The sequence below is a fragment of the Paramormyrops kingsleyae genome, chromosome 3 (genome assembly GCF_048594095.1).
Source record: "Paramormyrops kingsleyae isolate MSU_618 chromosome 3, PKINGS_0.4, whole genome shotgun sequence".
Classification (NCBI taxonomy): Eukaryota; Metazoa; Chordata; class Actinopteri; order Osteoglossiformes; family Mormyridae; genus Paramormyrops; species Paramormyrops kingsleyae.
This window is the reverse complement of record NC_132799.1, coordinates 8,877,481-8,897,733: the sequence shown is the minus strand read 5'-3', so window position 1 is coordinate 8,897,733 and position 20,253 is coordinate 8,877,481. Positions and strand designations below refer to the sequence as shown.

Genomic DNA, 20,253 nt, shown 5'->3' with positions numbered 1-20,253 from the left:
TGTGAATGTATTTCACAGTGAATCTCCGGTGATTTTAAGATGGCGACATCCTGGAGCGATCGACTGCAGAACTGCGCCGACCTTCCCGCCAACATGGACGGCCTGGCGTTGAAGAAGTACCGGCGCGAGGCTTATCACAGGTACGAGCAACCATCACCATCTCCACCTTAAATCCACCTTAAGATGCTTCGGCAAGCCTGGAACATTACACCAATGTTTCTCTTCTGGGGCCTGTATCATGAAGCTGGATTTCATGTTTAGCTGGATAACTTGTCAGATTTAAGATAGTCTGGGCTAAATGTTACTGAACGAAGATAAAGTCTTTTTAAACTTAGGTACCTTAAATCTGACAAGTTATGTGGCTAAACAAGATACCCTGCTTCATGATACTGCCCCCTGCTGTTTGCGAAAAATAAATTTTACGAATAAATAAAACCTGAGGCATAACATTTGAATAATACTAAATTAAATATTTAAGTTAAAAACTAATGATTAATCTACACCCTTCTTGCACAGTCATTTGCTGTCGAGGGCCAAATACGAGCTTCACCGGTATTTTCGTATCCCATGAAAACTGAAATAGAAAGAGGAGAACTTTTTTTTTTTTTTTTGGGAGGGGGGCAGCTCAAATTTTAAAACTCTACCCGTTTTTTTTCTCTTAATTTTAATGGTCACGCAGGCAGATCCAGACCACTGGTTTTAGTCTAAATTAAACAGGAAACTGCTGTGTTACCTAGATGTCTGTCTCTGTGGTGTATTAATGGTATGAGCCGTTTGTGTTGAGCAGTACTCTGAGCACATACGCGCACACGCACACAGCAGAGTCTAGCGCGTTTCGAAACAAGCGCTTCATGTGAAAGCGAGCTGCGGGATGCAGAGCTGCTGCTGTCCGCAGGTGTCCGGAAGGTTCCGCTGCCCACAGGGAGCTTGGTTATGTAATCAGAAGGGCTGTTTTTTAAAACCTCTCCGGGGTTTTCTAGAACACAAAAAGAAAGTAAAAAAAAACAGCGTGTGTGCACAAATAGACAAACCAGAACACAATCCCCCCCTCCCTTCCCCCAGCACTGCAAAGTTACCCATGTCATTTCACATTCTTTGTGAGACATAATGGGGCGAATATGGTTTGTATGCAAAACACAAAAGCATTGTGGCTTGTGTAAACAGTATTAAGTTTATCTCAGTGAGCAAGGGCCTGTATCACAAAGCAGGATTTCTTGCTTAGCGGGATAACTTGTTAGATTTTAGGAAGTCTGGGCGAAATGTAAATGAATGAAGATCCATTTAAACATGGGTACCTTAAATTTGACAAGTTATCTGGCTTAGTGAGAAATCCTGCTTTGTCATATAGACCCAAAATCAGTCTCGATGCTGCGACATGAAATTGTAGATGTTCTATCTGTTTTTAAAAACTTTCTTTTTTGCATCAGATGTGATAGCTAAGATGCTGTATGAGAAATTATGTTGTAAAAATATTTTTTGGGGGTTTAAAGGCTATATTTTACCTACTGTCTGATTTGGGTTTTCTCGGTCGTTGTAAACTAAAAATTATGATGAAGTTTTTGACTGTGCAGAAGTGTGATGAATGGTTCTGTTGTCTTCGCCGCTTCAGTAATGGTGTTTGAGACTTTGTGAATAACTCCCACATGTCAGCTCACGCCAGTGCTTCCTTGTTATTAGAATAAATGAATATTCTGGGTGTTTTGTGTGTGTGTGTGTGTGTGTGTGTGTTTCAAACATCTCCCTTATCTCTAACAACAACAGATAAGAGCATGGAAATGACCGAATTGTATGCGTAGCCTGTCGGGGATGACAGGACGAGAGCCCAGGGGGGGTGTTTGGCTGGGCGGTATGGAGGGGGGGGGATAGAGAGTCACGGGGCAGAGGGCAGGGGCTGCAGTGTTACCATGGCAGCAGTTGCTGGCAGAGCAGGAAAAAGAATCAGGGGCCCAGAGCCACACAACCATGAGCTATGCTGTTCAGAGCCCCCCCCCCCCCCATTTTTCCTGGGGGAGTGGCTGACAAATTATGGGTGGGGGTCGGCTGGTCCTGGAAATCTCTGTAAGTTGCATTTAATTCTCGTATTGCTCTTCCTCTATTCTCTCTCATGGAGTCTCCTTGTGCTGTAGATTATACCACCTTGTGAGTATAGCAGGATTGATCGAATTACATAAGTGTATTTGGGGTGGTTTCCGTACTGTCGCAACGGGAAGCTACACTGTCATGGTGACGAGTGGGTCTAGTCCCTGTCACAGCGCTGACTCCACATCTTGGCTGAGCAGTTCAGTGAAGCAGCTTATGTTTAGATCTGCGGACTGTTTTGTAATATTGTGATGTGGTGATGATGATGATGATCATGATTGATGATACTTTGTTTCACAATTTGTACGACTGCAGGTACTTAGGACGTTTTTGCGTCTCCCATCCTGCTGCCCCATGAGACTCAGACACATAGAGGAGAGGGAAAAGCATGAGGTCATTCGCCCAGCACCCCTGGAGCATTTTTCAGGGTTTGTTCAAGGACACATAGTGTTAATATGCAGAGTCACAGTCTGCCCAAGGCGTTGGGTTGGAAGGTTTAAATATGAGCTGTTGACAGGAGGTGGAAAAGAAAGGACCAGAAAAAATCGTGTTTGACCATATAGACCAGCTTCCATACAGGACACTTATAAAGAACCAGATTATGGAGGAACAGAACCAAGATGTTCTTTGTGTCTGTGATCATGGGTTTTGACTGGAAACATGAAATGAAAACATGGAAGGAAAACGTCTTATGTTGGGGAGATTAACAGGGCGTTCATAGATGACGTCATGGCTGGAATTGGGATATGGAGGGTTTGGAATATTGTAGTCTTGTTAAGGACAAGGAAATGGTGAATGTAATTGGTCAGTGTGGCTTCGGTCTTTGTACCCGTCTGTGATGTAAGCAGATGGCCTGCATGGTTTGACATTTGAGTGGGAATTTAATCCGTGCTTTTACGTGCGGAGCCATACACTGTTGGTAGAACAAAAACTGCCCTTAGGTGACCTGAACATCTTGCAGAAATATTTTGAGTTCAGTAATTACCACCCGCTGTAAACTCAACCTTCTGGGTGATACTTTTAGACAGGATAAAGTTTGTCGGCTAGTCCTGTTGGACAGGCTGACATCATATTCTATTCTATCCTGTTTTTTTCTTGACTTGTTGAAGCGTGCCAAGCAGTGTTTTTAAGATCAGGACAATTTATTGCATTCATCCATCCCAATTGTAGTCTCCAAGCCCCTTGTTTGTTAGTGTGAAAGGGTCAATTTTAGTTTTTTATGTGTGTCTGCATGTTCTTCAAATTATCTAGCAGAACATTGGTTCTAACAGCCCTGCTCAATTTCATATGGTAATACAGACCCCCCCCCCCCCCCCCCCCCAAAGTAAAGTGTTACCAATATTTCTTTTAGTTTTATTATTAATGCATTGATAATAAAACACGCAAACTTATGAGACCTATGATTGCATCTCATCAGTTCCTGTTTTTATTGTCTCTTGTATCTTTAATGTCTTTGGTCTTTTAGTTTAACATAGTTGGGGTGAGTTGGGGTGGTGGCATGGGTGGGTGGGGGGGATATTGTTTTTATAATGTAAAGCACTTTGTGTTACATAGTGTGTGACTCTTTGTCTCATTTCCCCAGAGTGTTTGTGAACAGAAGCTTAGCGATGGAGAAGATTAAATGCTTTGGCTTCGATATGGATTATACCCTAGCAGGTAAGTCATCGTATGGGGGTCCAGCTACATGCCTTTTTCTTTCCGCACATTTGCAAATGAACCATTAAGCCCCTTTATTTGGGTCCTTATTGGGCTGATTTGACCCGGTCAGGCGATGCAGAGTGGGAAGCAGTATTAAGAGTAAGGTGGAGGGGTCCTTTTAAGGCCTGGGGGGGTCCCTGTAAGGCAGAGGGGTCCCTGTAAAGCCGAGGGGTCCCTTTAAGGCCGGGGGGGGCTGTAACAGTATTCTGCGGAAGTGTGGGAGATTCCTTAGATCGTGTGTCATCTATCTGAGACCCTGGGGGGGGGGGGCATTTCTCTGTCCAGCAGGGACACCCCCTTCCTGATTTCCATGCTGCTCTTTACTGGTCAGTGCTGCTTTGGTGCTGGTGTAGCTGGTGGGCCAGCATAGTTGCAGTGGTCTTCATCCACACCAAGCTGGTCCATCAGTAGTATTTCAGTAATGATGTTGCTCCACCAGCAGCAGAAAACAACATGTGCTGGTCACCCTGGTAACCGGCTTACTGATGCTGCCCTATTCTGGTTCTGTTCCAGTAGCTCCCTCAGTCCACTGTCTGTTGACTTGCACCTGTTCCCCATAATTTTGGCTCAGTGGGCTAAGCCTCTGTGTCTGTGACCAGAAGGTCGCCGGTTCGAGCCCGGCCTCGGCACGCCTGTGGGTCCTTGAGCAAGGCCCTCAACCCCGAGCTCCCTGGGAGCTGCTGTGGGTGGCTGCCTTCGCGGCCAGCTTACTCCCACCTACAGAGAGCAAGTTGGGGGAGGCGTAAAGAGAACTTAATAAAAAGTATCACTTATTGTTATATGGTCCCAAAAGTAAGTCCAGAATGGCTTATTATACATCCTGGATCTGACCCAGAAACTACTCTGCTCTCTCCACTCTGTCCCAGTGTACAAATCCCCAGAATATGAGTCTCTTGGCTTTGACCTGACCGTGGAGCGACTCGTGTCCATTGGCTACCCTCAGGAGCTCCTCAATTTTGTCTACGACCCTTCTTTTCCCACCAGGTAAGGGCCAGTGATGCACTAATCAAAACCTGGTCATCCTCACTGCGTATCTGTTCATGTTACCAACTCGGTCATGGCGACTTCCCGATTCTGCTTACCAGTGGAAATTCATTAGTTGCCCGAAATTTTGAAATTATCAAAATATTTCCTCACAGGGGTCTTGTGTTTGACACAATGTATGGAAACCTGCTGAAGGTGGATGCATATGGCAACATCTTGGTGTGTGCCCACGGCTTTAACTTCATGCGAGGGTAGGTTCGTATATGCGTTGCTCGGTGCTACCCATAATGCACCTCTGAATTGTAATATGTGCCATGTACATGTTTTTCTTGTGTTACCATTAATTTGCATATGGATATAATGTTAAATTGTGTTCTCTGAGCAGATATCCATTTACTACCCAGATGAAATATTTTCATTGACCGCTTAAGGCTTTTGCTCATTACTGCATGTGTGTCTATGTTCAAGACCAGAGATCCGGGAGATGTACCCGAACAAGTTCATCCAGCGAGGAGACACAGATCGGTTTTACATCCTGAACACTCTCTTCAACCTCCCTGGTGAGGAACCAGCCTGCCGGTCCTGCCCAGTTAAGGTCACCACATGCTAGAACGTCTCCTTAGAGAAGCTCACGTCCCTTCATATTAGGTTCTAGAGCAGATCGGCCCCCGTTTTTCTGAAAGAGAGTCGTATCTTATTGGTTATGATTACGACTCTCGCTGAAGTTTCAATATTGTCTGAACTTTATACTGTAAGACCTTATGGATGATATATGAGATTTGTGTGCCTGGAATGTGGGTCTTTCCAGGAGTCCAAACTTTCCACGTTTGGGCTGTGCTGTATCACAATACACCACCAATGGTAGCATTCTCATTTAATCAAAAGGTCAGTATTCATCTGTTTTAACTCATATAGAAGATGACTGAATTTTAGGTTCCTTTATTGTTCTCTGACCCTCTATTGTCCTTCTCTACCCAGAAACCTATCTCTTTGCATGTCTGGTGGACTTTTTCACTAACTGTGACAGGTACAGCAGGTAAGGCCGCCAGAACGATGAACATCACTCCTTTTTTTGTACATTTCTGAGTGGGGTGATGACCAAGGGTCTTCCATACATTTGTGAGTTGAGTGAAGATGTAGAAAGTCCCTCCATCAGATGTTTTGGCCATTCTGAACTAATTTTTAACACATTCGAATGACGGATAGCAGCTGTTCTAAGATAATTTTTAATGCATCTGCATTTTTTTTTGTTTTGTTTTTCATCGCCATCACCCTCTCCTGACTTCTCTAGCTGTGAAAAAGGCTTCAAGGACGGCGACCTCTTCATGTCCTTCAAGAGTATGTTCCAGGATGTGCGTGATGCTGTGGACTGGGTCCATTTCAAGGTGCCACGTTTTTCCATGACACTCAAAGTGATGTTTCAACAGAAGCAGTTTTGATTTGAGATTCAGTCCTGAAATGTCGCACAGATTAACTAACATTATAAATCAAGTATAATTTTACTATAAAAGCTCCAGGTATCACATCTATGGCATATTTATATTTGCATTTATATTTCCAGGGATCTCTGAAGGAGAAAACGGTAGAAAACTTAGAGAAGTACGTGGTGAAAGATGTAAGTAGTATTTGCTTGGCATTGCTGAGTGAGAACGGTGCAGTGAGAAGCCAACTGAGCCCCTGTCTCTGCGTCTGCCCCCCCCCCCCCGCCCCCCAACAGGCGAAACTCCCCCTCCTCCTCAGCCGGATGAATGAGGTGGCCAAGGTTTTCCTCGTCACCAACAGTGACTACAAGTATACTGACGTAAGTGTGTGTGTGTGTGTGTGTGTGTCCTCCCTCTTCTCAGGAGTCTGATTATTGTTAATGTACTTATTGATATATAAAATATGATATATTTTGCTAGCAAACTGAGCAATAACCTTCAGTATCGAGTGTAGCAATGTTTGCATGTGCTTATCAGTAAGAGCTATTGTCGTGAATATATATATAGCTCTTGTGCTGACACCGGACCATATGGTCGCAGGATGCCGGAAATCCGGATCCCCGTTTAGGGTAGCGGAGTGTAGAGGAAGCTTACTGAAACCCATTAGAATACACCTGGACTGCTAACTCAAGGCATTTTTTGTTACTTTTTTTCCTTTACAGAAAATTATGATGTACCTCTTTGATTTCCCCCATGGTCCAAAGGTCAGTTTCTTGATTGATTTATGCTGCTCAAATGGCAAATCAGTATATTAAAAATGAACCATATTTCAGTAAATATGGGTATTGTAAATGCACCATGCTTGGACTGTACAGTGTGGTCAAATCCCAAATGACATGTACTCTTGTATTAAACAATTAGTGAACTACAGAGAAAATGGGTTTATCTTGTACATTTTATGTGATTGTAGCTCAGTTGGTGAGAAGGTTGTGGGTTCAACTCCCATGGTTGACTGTGTAATCATTTTGTGTATGCAAGGTCCTTAACCCCTACTGTAATGTAAATGAGCTACGCTGTATTGAGCACCTGGTATCTTCCTAATAATACTGTCAGCTATAGCACTGGCAGGTCAGTATACAGGTATTTTACTGGTGTATGAGTAACAGCAGACAGGTGATGTGTTCTGCCCCCTGCAGGCAGGTACCTCTCACCGCCCTTGGCAGTCGTATTTCGATCTCATCCTGGTTGACGCACGGAAGCCCATGTTTTTCGGAGAGGGCACGGTGCTCAGACAAGTAGACACGGTGAGTGTCACACTTTTACGCTGCTGTTACCCTCAGGATCAGTGTCTTGGCCTCCTGCCTACATTCCAGTTCAGTAACACAAAGTAAGCACATGTTAATATCCAGTGAAATCCATAAATAAACTTTATGATCCCTATGACAAATCTTATTAAATGCAGCACACCAATTATTCAACGACATGCATAAGCTACCTTTTAATCTTTCTTTATACTCCACAGCCACATCTTAATGTAGTAACAGGCAGTAATAATACTCCTTCAGAAGTATCAGAAGGATAATGCTGTGTTACTGCTCCTTATTCTAGAGTAATTCATAATTCAGGAAAACTTTGTCTGGTATAAATTAACTGAAATTCCTCTTAGACACAGCTCATACATAACACATCAGACAACACAAGTAGTAATAAAAAACAACCAATAAAAGAACCAATAAATAAATTATAAGCAACCAATAAAAACACAAAGCCAATAAGAATACAGTAATTTATAGTAACATGCAGCAACGAGATACCCCTAGAGGCAAATGCAGGTACTGCACTTTCACACACTGACTGAAGAAATATGAAGCAATGGACTGCAACCTACCATAGTAACACATTGATGTTTATTTCCTTTCGTGGGTGTGTGGTTGGGGGGGTTAGATGACTGGCCGGTTGAAGATTGGGACGTACACAGGACCTCTGCAGCATGGCATTGTATACTCTGGAGGTAAGGTCTGCTATCTGGCTTATATGTGTGTGTGAGTAGCACCGGTATAACCTATGCATGTGAGCATTTTCAGCTTAATTGCCTCTGTCATTCCTACACGTGCAGCTCATTTGGTCAGGCCTTTTTCCCTGTGATCGGGAGGGTGTTGGTTCAAATCCTGCCCTCAGCGGTATACTCGCATGTCCGCCAGGTCCGTAAGCAAGGCCCTTAACCCTTGCAAAATGCTACACGGGCATCAGATAAATGGCTGACCTTGGGCTTGGATCCCAAGCTTTGCTTTCAGCTGAGTATATGCCATGCCAAAGTATCGAATCCCCTTTAAAATTACATTGTTCCTGTCGGTATTTTTTTTTTTTTTTGCAAACTTATAGTCTCTCACAGTAATCAGTTATCTGTCAGCAAAAACTTATGAAGAAATCCAAACGCTGCATAAGTATTCAATGTCTGTGCTCTAGAAGCTCCAGATGAAAGAGTAAAAAGATTCAGATGGAAAACTGAAGAATGAAGAGCATTCTAAGGAAGTTAGAGATAAAATAATCTAATTGCATGCATTTAGAAATATTTCCAAGAGGGTGGACACCCCAGTAAGTACTGCTGGATCAATACTGAGAAAGTGGAAGCTACATCAGACTGCCATCCCTCAAAACTCAGCAATGGTACAAAGAGGAGACTGGTGAAGGAAGCCAAAATGGGGCCAACAGTCACTCAGAAGGAGCTGTAGAGTTCAGTGGCTGAGAGTGGAGAGAAGGTGCACCAATCAGCCAATGCAAGAGCATACTGCTTACTGCAGCAGTGCATACTGATCACATACTGCAGCATTGCCTACTGCATACTTATTACTGCAACAGTGCATACTGATCACATACTGCAGCATTGCATACTGCAGCAGTGCATACTGCCAGAATGTGCCGGCTAGCATGAAGACCTCTAACAGTAGAGCCACATGAAAGCATATCTAGAATTTGAAAGACAGTATGACAATGATCCAGCTAACATGTCAGGCAAGGTTTTGTGGTCTGTTGAACACTGGGAAGAATATGTGAATGTATCATTGGTAATTCAGGCAAATCATCATTTTGGGGTGGGGGGGGGGGTTGAGTACTTTTGCAATGTACTATATGTATGTGTATGTCTCAAAGGAGAGCATGATGACAGATTTGAAAAGAAGCACTCCATTGTGCCTGTACTCCTACGTGTTCATATAGCAAATAAAACATCATTTCATTTTCAAAATGCATCATTACATTTCATGCTGCCCTCCCCACAGGGTCTTCAGACATTGTGTGTGACCTGCTGGGCGCCAAGGGCAAGGACATCCTGTACATCGGAGACCACATCTTTGGGGACATCCTCAAGTCCAAGAAGCGGCAGGGCTGGCGGACCTTCCTGGTGATTCCTGAGCTGGCGCAGGAGCTGCACGTCTGGACCGACAAGAGCAGTGAGTGGCCGTGTGACCACGTCAGGCTGGCCCCTGTGTGTGATCACGTGACCTCTGACTTTCCCCTCTGTCTGACAGCTCTGTTCGAGGAGCTGCAGGGCCTGGACATATTCTTGGCGGAGCTATACAAGTGAGTACGGTGAAAATACCTCCCTCCTCCACCAGGGGGCAGCTAATGTCGACCCAGGGCTGACATTTAACCTGCTGATCCTGTTCCCCATCTGTTTCCAGGAATTTGGACAGCAGCAGTAATGAGAGACCGGACATCAGCTCCTTACAGCGAAGGATGAAGGTGTGCCGCCCCACACAAACACCCGAGGATTTTTTTTCAGCTGACTCATCCTACTTCAATTAATGTTTATTAACTCACCTCACGTTTGCCGCCCTAATGTCACAGTTCACTCAAGCACCTTTTGTACCTCCAACAGCTTCTTTTAAAAAGTCTGTTTATTATTATTTAATAAATGATTATGCACCGTTGCCACACACCAGGGTTTGAGTTTCCATGTGCTACCCCCAGTCCACAAACTAGGCAGGCCAAATTACCTGTAGGTGTGAATGGTGTGTGTGCCCTGCGATGGGTTGGCACCCTGTCCGGGGTTAATTCCTTGCCTTGCGCCCGTAGCTTCCCGGATGGACTCTGAATAGAACAAGCGGGTATAGATGGATGGATGGATGGATAGAGTTCCTGAATGATTCTTCTATTTTTTCTAAAGTCATGCTTGTTGTTACTGTTGCTGTGAAACCGACTCAGTTCGGTTCCATCACGCTGCATGTTCTCCTCCTCGCAGAGAGTCACCCATGACATGGACATGTGCTACGGCATGATGGGAAGTCTGTTCCGCAGCGGCTCCCGGCAGACGCTCTTCGCCTCCCAGGTGATGCGCTACGCTGATCTGTACGCCGCCTCCTTCATCAACCTGCTCTACTACCCCTTCAGCTACCTCTTCAGAGCGGCACACGTCCTGGTGAGCACTCGGCCCTTCCTGTCGGTACCCCATCACACCCTCCTCCTAGTCCCAGTGAGCAGCCCCTCCCCCCTGCTCAGACCTGCTGCCCCCTGTGTCCAGATGCCCCACGAGTCAACAGTGGAGCACGCCCACGTGGACATCAACGACCTGGAGTCGCCCATGGCCACCCGCAATCGTCGCTCCCTGGACTTCTGGGACACGGAATGCCGTCGGCACCAGTTGACCAGGTCCATCAGCGAGATCCAGCCCCCGCACCTCTTCCCGGAGACCCCCCAGGAGATCACTCACTGCCACGACGAGGACGACGACGAGGAAGAAGAGGAGGAAGAGTAAGCAGCTGATTTGACCTGGCTTGGAGGTCCAGTATTGTACTGGGGGAATCCCACGGGATGGGTTACGGAGAGTCGGAGGGAGGCATTTCCTACATGACGGATGTGCCTTAGCTTCCGAATTTTTTTGCTGTGTGCCCTGGAACATAGTACTGCCACTCAGCTACTCAAGTATGCACCTGCATCTGTTTATTTGAATTATTTTTATATATATAACTTGTTTTGTTTGCAACGTTCATAAGGAAATAATTACATGAGAAGTCAGACCAAATTCTGGAGGTCAGGACAGGAAAAGATGCCAATATATTCTTTTTTGTGTGTGTTTTTATGTGGGTTTGATTTCCACATGTATGTATATGTGTATATAAAATACTTCTGCTGCATATCCTGTCACACAGTGACAGCAGCAAGGCTTAGAGACCCAGTTTGGCGTGGCAGTTACACACACAGCCCTCCGAAGGGCCTGGCTCGTGGGGCTGCACGGAGCTCGCAAACTGGAAACCACCGTCCATATCTCCCCGTCCGCCAGCTGAACTCCACCTGCCTGGCGTTCACTGCTCAGAAGAGGGCAGCACTTAATGGTTTTCATTTGATGAAGTGTTTACCATTAGAGTCAGAGGAAAACACCACAGCTCTTGAAATACAGCTCCTGCAACGCAATAGTGAAATGTGAAACGTTTTGGAACGCAGGTGATGCTGTACTCTGGGGGGTGGAGTCAGGTGCCGACAGCTCATTGGCCCATAGCATGCCCCGCCCCCACCTCCTACCCAAAACATGATTGCGGCCAACTGTCATACTGCCCAGTATCATGGTTCCCTTTGCTCAAAACTGTGCTGCTTACAAAACTGGGAGGAGCCACCGGATTGCATGTGTAATAATTACATACTGCTGTATGCAGCTGGGGAGCCCCCAACCCTAATACCCCCTAAGCTGTTTCTGGGTATTTCTTTTCTGCAGCAGGGACACAAACAGAGAACATAAACGTTTTAATTTTTACTTTTCATTCACTTTTTACTTTCCATGCGTGTTCCTGAGCTTGGGAGTACACTGTGAATTTCAGTTTTCCTTGAAGACAATGGCAAGCGTACATCTTGCTTTTTGTTCTGGTGTAAAATTAAAAAAAAAAAAAGAAATCTAATACATTTTTTGTGTTTTTTAACATCCATTTCGTACACTGGTAGCTATAGTATATTTTCTGTATTATGGTGTATGAATATTAGTATTTTGTTTTGGTCTGTTTTTGTCTCCTTTTTTAAAGTAATGTATAGTTGCTTATAGCACGTATGAAAAAACGAGGAACATAGCTTGTGTTAAATATCTCTTTATTGGACCAACAACTTTGACCAGCATACATATGTGGTGTGTATATATATATAGACACATATATACATACATACCAATACCAGTGTATTACTTTCTGGTTGATACTGTGTAGGCTACATTACTGCTGTATCTCTATATATATACATTCAGGATTCAAAATAGCAGCTGAAAACGCAGGACTTAATCTACAGGCTGTTGGAGCACCGTAAAAAAAAAAAACAAACGGGAGAAATAAACCAGACAGGTCTTGTGTTTTGAGTTCACGGCGTCTTCACTCGTTAACACTGATTCGAGCGAAGGGCCACCGTTTCACACTCCCTTTTGTGAACGGTTGAAGGAGGAGGACCGGGTCAGTCCATCCGGCTGCAATTTGGAATTCCGGGTGCATAGACATTCTCGTGTGCTCAATCTCCCAGAATGCACTGCCAGCAGCGAGACTGTAGGAAGGGTGGGTACCTGATGCAATCACATGTGATTGTCCTTGCAGCTCAGTTAAAATATTTAATAAACTATACATTTTTTTTTCTTTTAAGATGCATGCAGCACACCTTAGAGACGCCATGAAGATACAGATCCCAGGGATGAGATGCAGTTACACCATTTGACTGGTACCTAAGGAAACTGACCAGATGGACACCACCATGGAATGCAGGAGGGCATGAATTCTTTGGGGGGGGGGGGGGGGTGGTAGTAATTGATAATTGCATAAAGTGAATTAGTTCTGTGTGTGAAAGAGTGAGAGACTGAGAGCAGTGGATTGGATCTCCTGGCTTAACGAAATGCCCGTTTATGCTATCAGCTAAAGCGATTGTTCCGTGTGTCACTCGGTTTACCGTCCTCTCTGTCACACCACAAGGGTACCAGCAGATTTATCGTTGATTATTATTATTATTATTATTATTATTATCACATTCATTCCTCCAAAAATCCCTGTTTCCCGCTGATTTGCCAGCACGAACAGCTGAGTTTATCATAACCCCAATATGAATTATTTTTTTTTGAGGTCCTTCTACAGCTGGTGTGCAGAACAGGAATCCCCATGACCTCGCACCTCTGCACCGCCCAGGACACGGCCAGTTCCAGCCTGATTATCGTAGCTGCGTGTCGCTAGCAGTCGATAACAGCTCTGTGTGCCCAGTGCAGATCAATCCAGCCGCAGGCCGCTATAGGGTTAGGGGGCTTTGGGTCATGTACCAAACGCTGCATGCAGAAGTGCCAAGGCTCCCCGGACCGGAACCGGACCAGGTTTAGGGCCGTGTAGCGACCGGAGGGGGGACCGTGCTCGCACTATAAGTGCCATCTCCAGATTATGGTCATAAAGCGGGGATCACAATCGATCTCTCGCGGCTGACGTAGCAGAAGTGGCAAGAAACCGTGAGTTTGATTGCCTGTGGACAGAAACTACATTGCATAAAAAAAGGACATTTATAACATGTAACAATCATTCAAATCATACTCTACGTAAATTGTGGTCCATTGCACTTGGTAAGACAATAATATGATTAAACAGGGAAAATAATTCAAACCTCACTTTAAAAAGATGTAAAGAGATATTGTACCATAAGCCTGATTTATCATGTACAGTAGGGATAAGATCTGTAATAATACATCTGTAAAACACCCTCACGTGCACATACACGAATGTATGCGGAAGTATGTGTGAATGTACATACATACACACATACATAAAATAAATAAATACACAAAAACATTCTTGGTTCCTGGTTGCCATAGAAGCGATATTTGGAACAGTCTTGACTCACAGTTTTCGCTCGTGCTGTTTTGCTTGTTCAGTCCAGTTTTCTCCTCCCTGAAAAGATAAGAGGGACCGGACTCTTTGGTTTGGGGCCTTGCGTCTGGTCCATCCGGGATTCGGAGAAGGTATGAAGCCTGGCCCCAGGCACTGCAAGTTCCCACCACGGTAGGGCACAGGACACGGGGAAAAGTGAATGATACGTGTGCAGTACTCCCTCCCCGGCGCTAGATGGCGCCCTCATTGTGCATAGTGTGGTTGGGTTTGGCGTGCGCCAAACAGTTCTGCTGCTGGTTCAACAGGATCGCCGTCTCCTCTGGCAAACCGTCCTGAAGTTCTGTGAGAGTCAGTTCGATTTTGGTGTATTCGCCGTCCGAGGACTGAGGCGTCTTGTCCATACGGGATGCCATGAGGGCGTTCTGGTACTGCTGGCGGGTGACCTGTGAGACACAGATACATGTCACCGGCTAGAATGACAACATGGGGAGGCAAACTCCGGCCTAGAGTCTCCGACAATGCACAAAGACACATTTGTAGGATCAAGGGCGCCCTAAACACACATGGTACTTCCACATTGTTGGAAGGGAAATGGCCCAACTGCCCACGAAGAGCAGCCACCCATAGCAAGCCCACTGAGCCACACACTGTCCATTAGAGATCAAGGCAGCAGACAGTCATGAAAAATCCCAGCCCGTCCCGCAGCAAACATCCCCCGGGAGGGAGGAAGCCGCACCTTGATGTATAGCAGGTCGCTGACGGCCCGGACGGAGTAGTCCGGCACGTAGATCTGCAGGAAGGCGTTCAGCTGGTTGTTGCTGCTACCCAACGTGGGTGTCCCGGCGTCCAGACGCTCGCCGCGGTTCAGCGAGTCCGAATGGTTCAGCCCGAAAGGCCTCGGTGGGGACTTACTCTCTGCGTGGCACACAGGACAGAGCGCGGTTGGAGGGGAAGGGAGGTACTGTACACCAGGTAGCGCACACACAGAGGCAGGGGTGCTGCTAGAGATTTTGGGCCCCGTGAAAGTATATCGTATGGGGCCCCAACCCAGAAAAATCCAATTATGTTCCAAATTTTTCAGGGCCCTTGAAATCGACTTAACTTTCCCCCTTTTACAGTGTCCCCGGTACGATGAATACTAATGGCAGGTAATTATCATGGGTCAGCGAAAGTGTACATCAGGGGTAGACCAACCCTGTTCTGGGAAAGCCAATCTCCAGCGCGTTTTCTATCCATCCCACCTGATATGTCACTATCTGCCCGAGATCAGGTGTGGTTCACCAGAGACCGGGCAGGATAGGAACCCTGCAGCACACTGCCACACCAGGATCAGGGTTGTAGACCATGGATGTGTAAAACACATTGAAGTGCAAAGGTGTAGACCGGAGGGGGGGCAATCTTATCCAGAAAGGGACCTTGTGTGTGCAGGTTTTCGCTGCAACTCCCTAATTAGATTACTAATTAGAGGACTGATTGGCTGAATAATCCTCATGCCTGGGTTTGAACAGCTGACCAAAAGGGTATCCCAAAAACCTGCAAACACACCGGCCCTTTCTGCATAAGATTGCCCACCCCCGCTGTAGACCAAACACATGGAATACGCAGTGCAGTGTAACAGTGTAAGCTATGGGTAGGGAGGTATACAGAATAGTTTAAGTCACATTACACTTTATTGTTTTTAGTAGACACATTTATCCAGGGTCAGCCAGTCACTGGAGCAATGGGGTGGTAAGTGCCTGACTCCGGGGCCAAGCAGTGAAATCACTGTGTTGACTCTGGGATTTGAACCCACAACCTTCCAATAATAGGAACAGCTTTCTAACCCAGTGAACCACACACCACTGCCAAGTAGCCAGAGGTAGAAAAGTGCCTAGAATGCAGCTGGATAGACAGATGAAGGTCACAGTGTATTCACTGGGCAGGTACTGTACAGTGTTCTGTAAGAGATGTACCGTGTGCGACACGGTATGACATGCAAACTACACATGTACAATTAAAACAGGCAAAGTAACAGTTCAGAAAAAATACCACAACAAAACCATCATTTATACTAAGAATAAATAACAGCAGATACAGAGGGAGTCTCATCAGTTTAGGTAAGTCAGCAGCATTTTCTGCGATAACCTTCATGAAAAATTTGCACTGTACAGTTGTGGCAAAAGATTGTTCTATTGTCTCATTCCTGGACACAGGGTGGCGCTCACAGTTCATGTAAGTACTAGCGGCCCTTGAATTACATTCGGTACATCAAAGGCGGCTAAAAAATGCACTGGCATGACCACCCCCCTTTCCCGTTACCCTGAATAAGCCAGTGGTCCCCTGACACTGGAAGACAGGCTGTCACTCAACCGGACTTTCAGAAAGGCGGGATGGTGGTGAAAAAAATCGTGACAAATGCGCAAGACCTTCTCTTTTTAATTAAACACAGATTATGTTTTCCACTACTTAAAGCGGCACCTGCCAAGGCGGGCACAGAGGCAGCAATTTGGCTGGAATGTCTCTAATCCGGGTCGGGGTGTGTGCTTGAGGCCATCCGGTCCACGCAATGCAGCGGGCAGCCAATGGGGACGCTCCACTCGAGCAACCCCCCAGGGGCCAATGAGGGCTGCCGGAATCAGGGCCACCAGAGTCTCGTTCGAGAGGCGCTGGCCGAGTGCGGCCGTAGCCCACAGCGAGACATGCGGCTGCAAAAATGAGGCGAGGAGGCGGGCCCCGAGTCCATCATTGGACGGCCGATGCTGTCAATCAAACAGAACGAGCAGCCTGACACACCCTGAGGGACAGGTGGTTGGATGGCATCCTGGGAAGGTAATTAAGGGCTCATTTCCATTCTGAAAGGCCTCGAGAGGCAATTGTTGCCAGGTCTCCGGCTGCGCTGAGGGGATTTTCGGTCAGGGATGAGATGAGATGGAAATGATGCCTTTTTTTTTTTTTTTAGTAAGGGAGAGCAGAGAGGGAGCAGAAACGGACATGCCGGCGACAAGCAGATACAGTACCTGGAGATCCAGCCAGAGACTCCGCCCTACTCACCACGAAGGTGCGAGAGAGTGAGAGAGGAACTGGAAGGGGGGGGGGGGGAGGGGAAGGGAGGGTCATGGGGGGAGGGGATGTAGGGAAGAGACTGTCACCAGAGAGAGAATGAAAAAGGACAATGCTACCATGCTCCCAAACTGCTCCCCCACCCAACACACAGGAAGGCCACCGTCAGTGTTTGTCACTCGCTGGAAGCGTACATAAACGGAGGAACGAAAGCGAGCAGCGGACACTCGCGAGGACCAACCATCTCGCCATCAGTCCAACGGGGGACGACATCAGAGCGTGTGGAACTGCAGCCGGTCAGACACCACAAACGCCCCGATTTTAGTCTAAAGAGTCCATTCCAAGTGTTGAACCAAAGCACCTCATCGAGTAAAACGTAACAGCACCAGGAATACTGAAATACTGACTGACGTTTCTCCTCATTGTGTAAACGTTTTGCATAAAAGTGTACTTACAGAGATACTTAGTGAAAGAGTCCTTCAACAGGAACTTGCTAACGGGCAATTACAGTAGCGTCCTAATCACAACATTGGGCGACCACCTAATCCACGTCAGGCGGGACACTACGAGCTACTTCAGGTTTTACAAAGTACTTTAAAACTGAAAGGCTCTCGTGATTGGCTAAAAAGATCAGTTCTTCTTGGGCTTCGACTAGTTTGTTTCATTGATTGAAAGACTCATCCAACTGTTTCACATTGACATTAGTGACACATGCATGATTATAAAAGACTGACCAACCAGCACACAGCAAGAACTCAGTGCAAAAGTGAAGGTCTTCTTAATTGAAAGAGTAGTTTACAAACCCTGTCCTAGCTCATAGTGACCCCCCTGACATGGATTAGGGGGTCACTCCATCACACACCACATGTAGTACCTGCCTCACTCACCACAATAAACCCAGGTTATGTTCGCAGTGCGTGGAGCGTATGGGACAGACCTACCTGGACAGGTGGTCAGTGCCAGCATCCCGTAGTAGGAGAACGCCCCAGCTTCGAACTTCATGCCTTCTTTTCCCGCTTCTACCTCCACCTTCCCCTGGCCAAACGAGGGGAGACATGCAATTTAGTCAAGAATGCCATACTTAGGAGTGCTGATATTCCAAACAAGATGGGACACCAGGGAGTGGTGAGCATTGCACACCAACAGGAAGATAAGGTTTGCTTAAAGTTGGCTTGGGGTGAGATGGTGAGCAGTGTGGCACGGAGTTGGGAGCATGGAATGGGTTTTTTTTGGGAGATTGAAGGAGAGCTATGAACATAAAGGACAGCCATATTGGATTTAGTGCTGGAGTCATTAAGTCACCATGGCGAGAGACAAACAGAGAACGTTTTTATAATATGAGAAGGTTTTATAATATTAGAGCATCTAGCTTTCCTACTTACAATAACATTACAAATCAAAATGTGGCTTTATCAAATCCCTCGATAAGGTAGTGTAATTTGGACTAGGTTCAGCAGCTATGCTCTGTGTTCTACACGGTCGGTGTTGAAAGTTTGGCCCATAAAGCGCATGTAGCAGGACGTCGAGGACCGAGTTCCGGACCGCGTGGTCGAACCTGACCTGCATGATGAGGATGAAGTAATCCACGGGCTTGTTGCGGTGGAAGAGGTAATGTTCGGCCATCTTCTTGTTCTTCTCGTCGTACTTTAACTCCTGGACGACGCTGGGGTGCTTGAGAAGTCGCAGCAAGATCTTCTCGGACATGTGGGTGGGCCCGAAGGGATCCACTTCTGCTCGTTGAGACCGTAACTGCTTTAGCTGGTTAGCATTTCTGTTTTTAGGCGGCTCCAATAAAGAGCGCGACTGCTTGCAATTCCTCACCTCTTTATGGTGGTAATTTTTTGATCTATTTATATTCTCAGGCAGTTCTCAGGAGTACAACAGCATTTACTTTTCTAGTACACACAACCCTCAGTCCTCGGCCCATAAACTACAATTCAATGGGTACATAAACATCCATGAAACCTATTTACCTTTTCATAAGAGAAAGGGCTTATGGGAAATGTAGGAAAAAGGCTTCTAACGCATAAGCAATAACTGTGCAGTTCTGAAAACACATCAACTTTCATTGGACAGTATAAAAAGCACGCAGTGGACATGCATGCTCTGCAGAGGACATTAGTCAAGCTCTTTTGTCTGAATAAAAATTCCAACAGAATCATCTGGTAGTGATGTTTTTTCCAGATTTCAAAGTGTTTTTGGATAACAAAACTCAACATATCAGCTCCCTATCATAATTTTGTTGTCACGCTGTCCTGATCTGCCCTGACCACTACGATAATAAAAGGAAACTGCCACATGCTCCTTTACGTCAGTGACAAGACTTCCTGTGTAACGCATGTGGCAGAACGTCCCACTTGCCTGTTGCTAGGAAACGCAGCGTAGCCAGTAGAAGTTGAGGTGATATTTTAACCTTCATCTCATTGTCTGTGGGCTTGAAAGCTGAGAAATCCTGCTTCCTCTCTCGATGAGTGATCTTCTTCTTAGTTTTGTTGTCAGCTACAGAAAACAGGGAACAAGGGCTTGAGGAGAACTGAGGAGGGAAGGAAGACAGATCCCCAAAGGGACTCTGAGTAATCCAGGTGTTAGGGGGAACTTCATTAGCTATGTTTAGGATTTAGTATAAATACACTCATAAAAATGCAAGTTTCGCTTCAGGTAAATGTGCTAATAATCTGAGTAATCGTCAGTGGCTGACTTATGACCTTTATCTTATAATATACACCGCTGTGTAAAAGTTTGGTAAGTTTGATAAAAAAATCACTCTATCGATTTATAACTTGCTAAGCTTTTGAGGCTGCAGCTTCATTTAAACATTGTACTTGTGCCTCAGCATGAATTCCTTGGTAGATTTTGAATAGTGCTTTGGATCCTTGTCCTGCTGAAACATCCAACCCCAGCATAACTTCAACTTTGTGACTGACTCTTGAACATTCTTGTGGAGAATCTTCTTGCACATCACCCTTCCCCCGAGCCGTTCCCGGTGCTAAGTGCGCTGGACTGTGGAGCGATGTACAATGACACCATCAGCACCCAGATGTGGTTGTAGCTCTCTGTAGGTGGTCTGTGGTTTGTCTGTGACCTCTCTAACCAGCCTTTGCCAGTGCCTTTCAGATATTTTTCTTGGCCTACCACATCTTTCCTTCACAAGGACTGTTCCTCTGGCCTTCCATTTCCTAACTACATTTCTGACTGTGGAGACAGACAGT

At 45.9% G+C, this 20,253-nt stretch overlaps 2 protein-coding genes across 5 annotated transcripts in view; one reads left to right on the top strand and one right to left on the bottom strand.

The window, feature by feature from the left end:
* Positions 1 to 12,925, top strand: part of LOC111858463 (cytosolic purine 5'-nucleotidase-like) — a 17,156-nt gene extending 4,231 nt beyond the window's left edge. For 2 of the 3 annotated variants that reach the window (XM_023840266.2, XM_023840275.2), the window contains exons 2-19: positions 19 to 140; positions 3,662 to 3,735; positions 4,644 to 4,761; positions 4,917 to 5,012; positions 5,230 to 5,321; positions 5,740 to 5,797; positions 6,053 to 6,146; positions 6,323 to 6,376; positions 6,479 to 6,562; positions 6,905 to 6,946; positions 7,379 to 7,486; positions 8,127 to 8,193; positions 9,461 to 9,631; positions 9,710 to 9,761; positions 9,863 to 9,923; positions 10,423 to 10,599; positions 10,702 to 10,931; positions 12,789 to 12,925. In XM_023840266.2, the coding sequence (XP_023696034.1) occupies positions 40 to 140; positions 3,662 to 3,735; positions 4,644 to 4,761; positions 4,917 to 5,012; positions 5,230 to 5,321; positions 5,740 to 5,797; positions 6,053 to 6,146; positions 6,323 to 6,376; positions 6,479 to 6,562; positions 6,905 to 6,946; positions 7,379 to 7,486; positions 8,127 to 8,193; positions 9,461 to 9,631; positions 9,710 to 9,761; positions 9,863 to 9,923; positions 10,423 to 10,599; positions 10,702 to 10,931; positions 12,789 to 12,819 (1,710 nt within the window). In that variant the 5' untranslated portion in view covers positions 19 to 39 and the 3' untranslated portion in view covers positions 12,820 to 12,925. Of the gene's footprint in view, positions 1 to 18; positions 141 to 3,661; positions 3,736 to 4,643; positions 4,762 to 4,916; positions 5,013 to 5,229; positions 5,322 to 5,739; positions 5,798 to 6,052; positions 6,147 to 6,322; positions 6,377 to 6,478; positions 6,563 to 6,904; positions 6,947 to 7,378; positions 7,487 to 8,126; positions 8,194 to 9,460; positions 9,632 to 9,709; positions 9,762 to 9,862; positions 9,924 to 10,422; positions 10,600 to 10,701; positions 12,066 to 12,788 lie in introns of those variants that run through there. The other variant, XM_023840283.2, reaches the window with a different exon arrangement.
* Positions 12,238 to 20,253, bottom strand: part of LOC111858455 (metal transporter CNNM2-like) — a 25,731-nt gene continuing 17,715 nt past the window's right edge. Inside the window, exons 3-8 of one of the 2 annotated variants that reach the window (XM_023840242.2) lie at positions 19,406 to 19,543; positions 18,605 to 18,774; positions 17,986 to 18,079; positions 17,002 to 17,064; positions 14,742 to 14,920; positions 12,238 to 14,448 (exon numbers count right to left, since the gene is read on the bottom strand). In XM_023840242.2, the coding sequence (XP_023696010.1) occupies positions 14,236 to 14,448; positions 14,742 to 14,920; positions 17,002 to 17,064; positions 17,986 to 18,079; positions 18,605 to 18,774; positions 19,406 to 19,543 (857 nt within the window). In that variant the 3' untranslated portion in view covers positions 12,238 to 14,235. The remainder of the gene's footprint in view (positions 14,449 to 14,741; positions 14,921 to 17,001; positions 17,065 to 17,985; positions 18,080 to 18,604; positions 18,775 to 19,405; positions 19,544 to 20,253) is intronic. The other variant, XM_023840253.2, reaches the window with a different exon arrangement.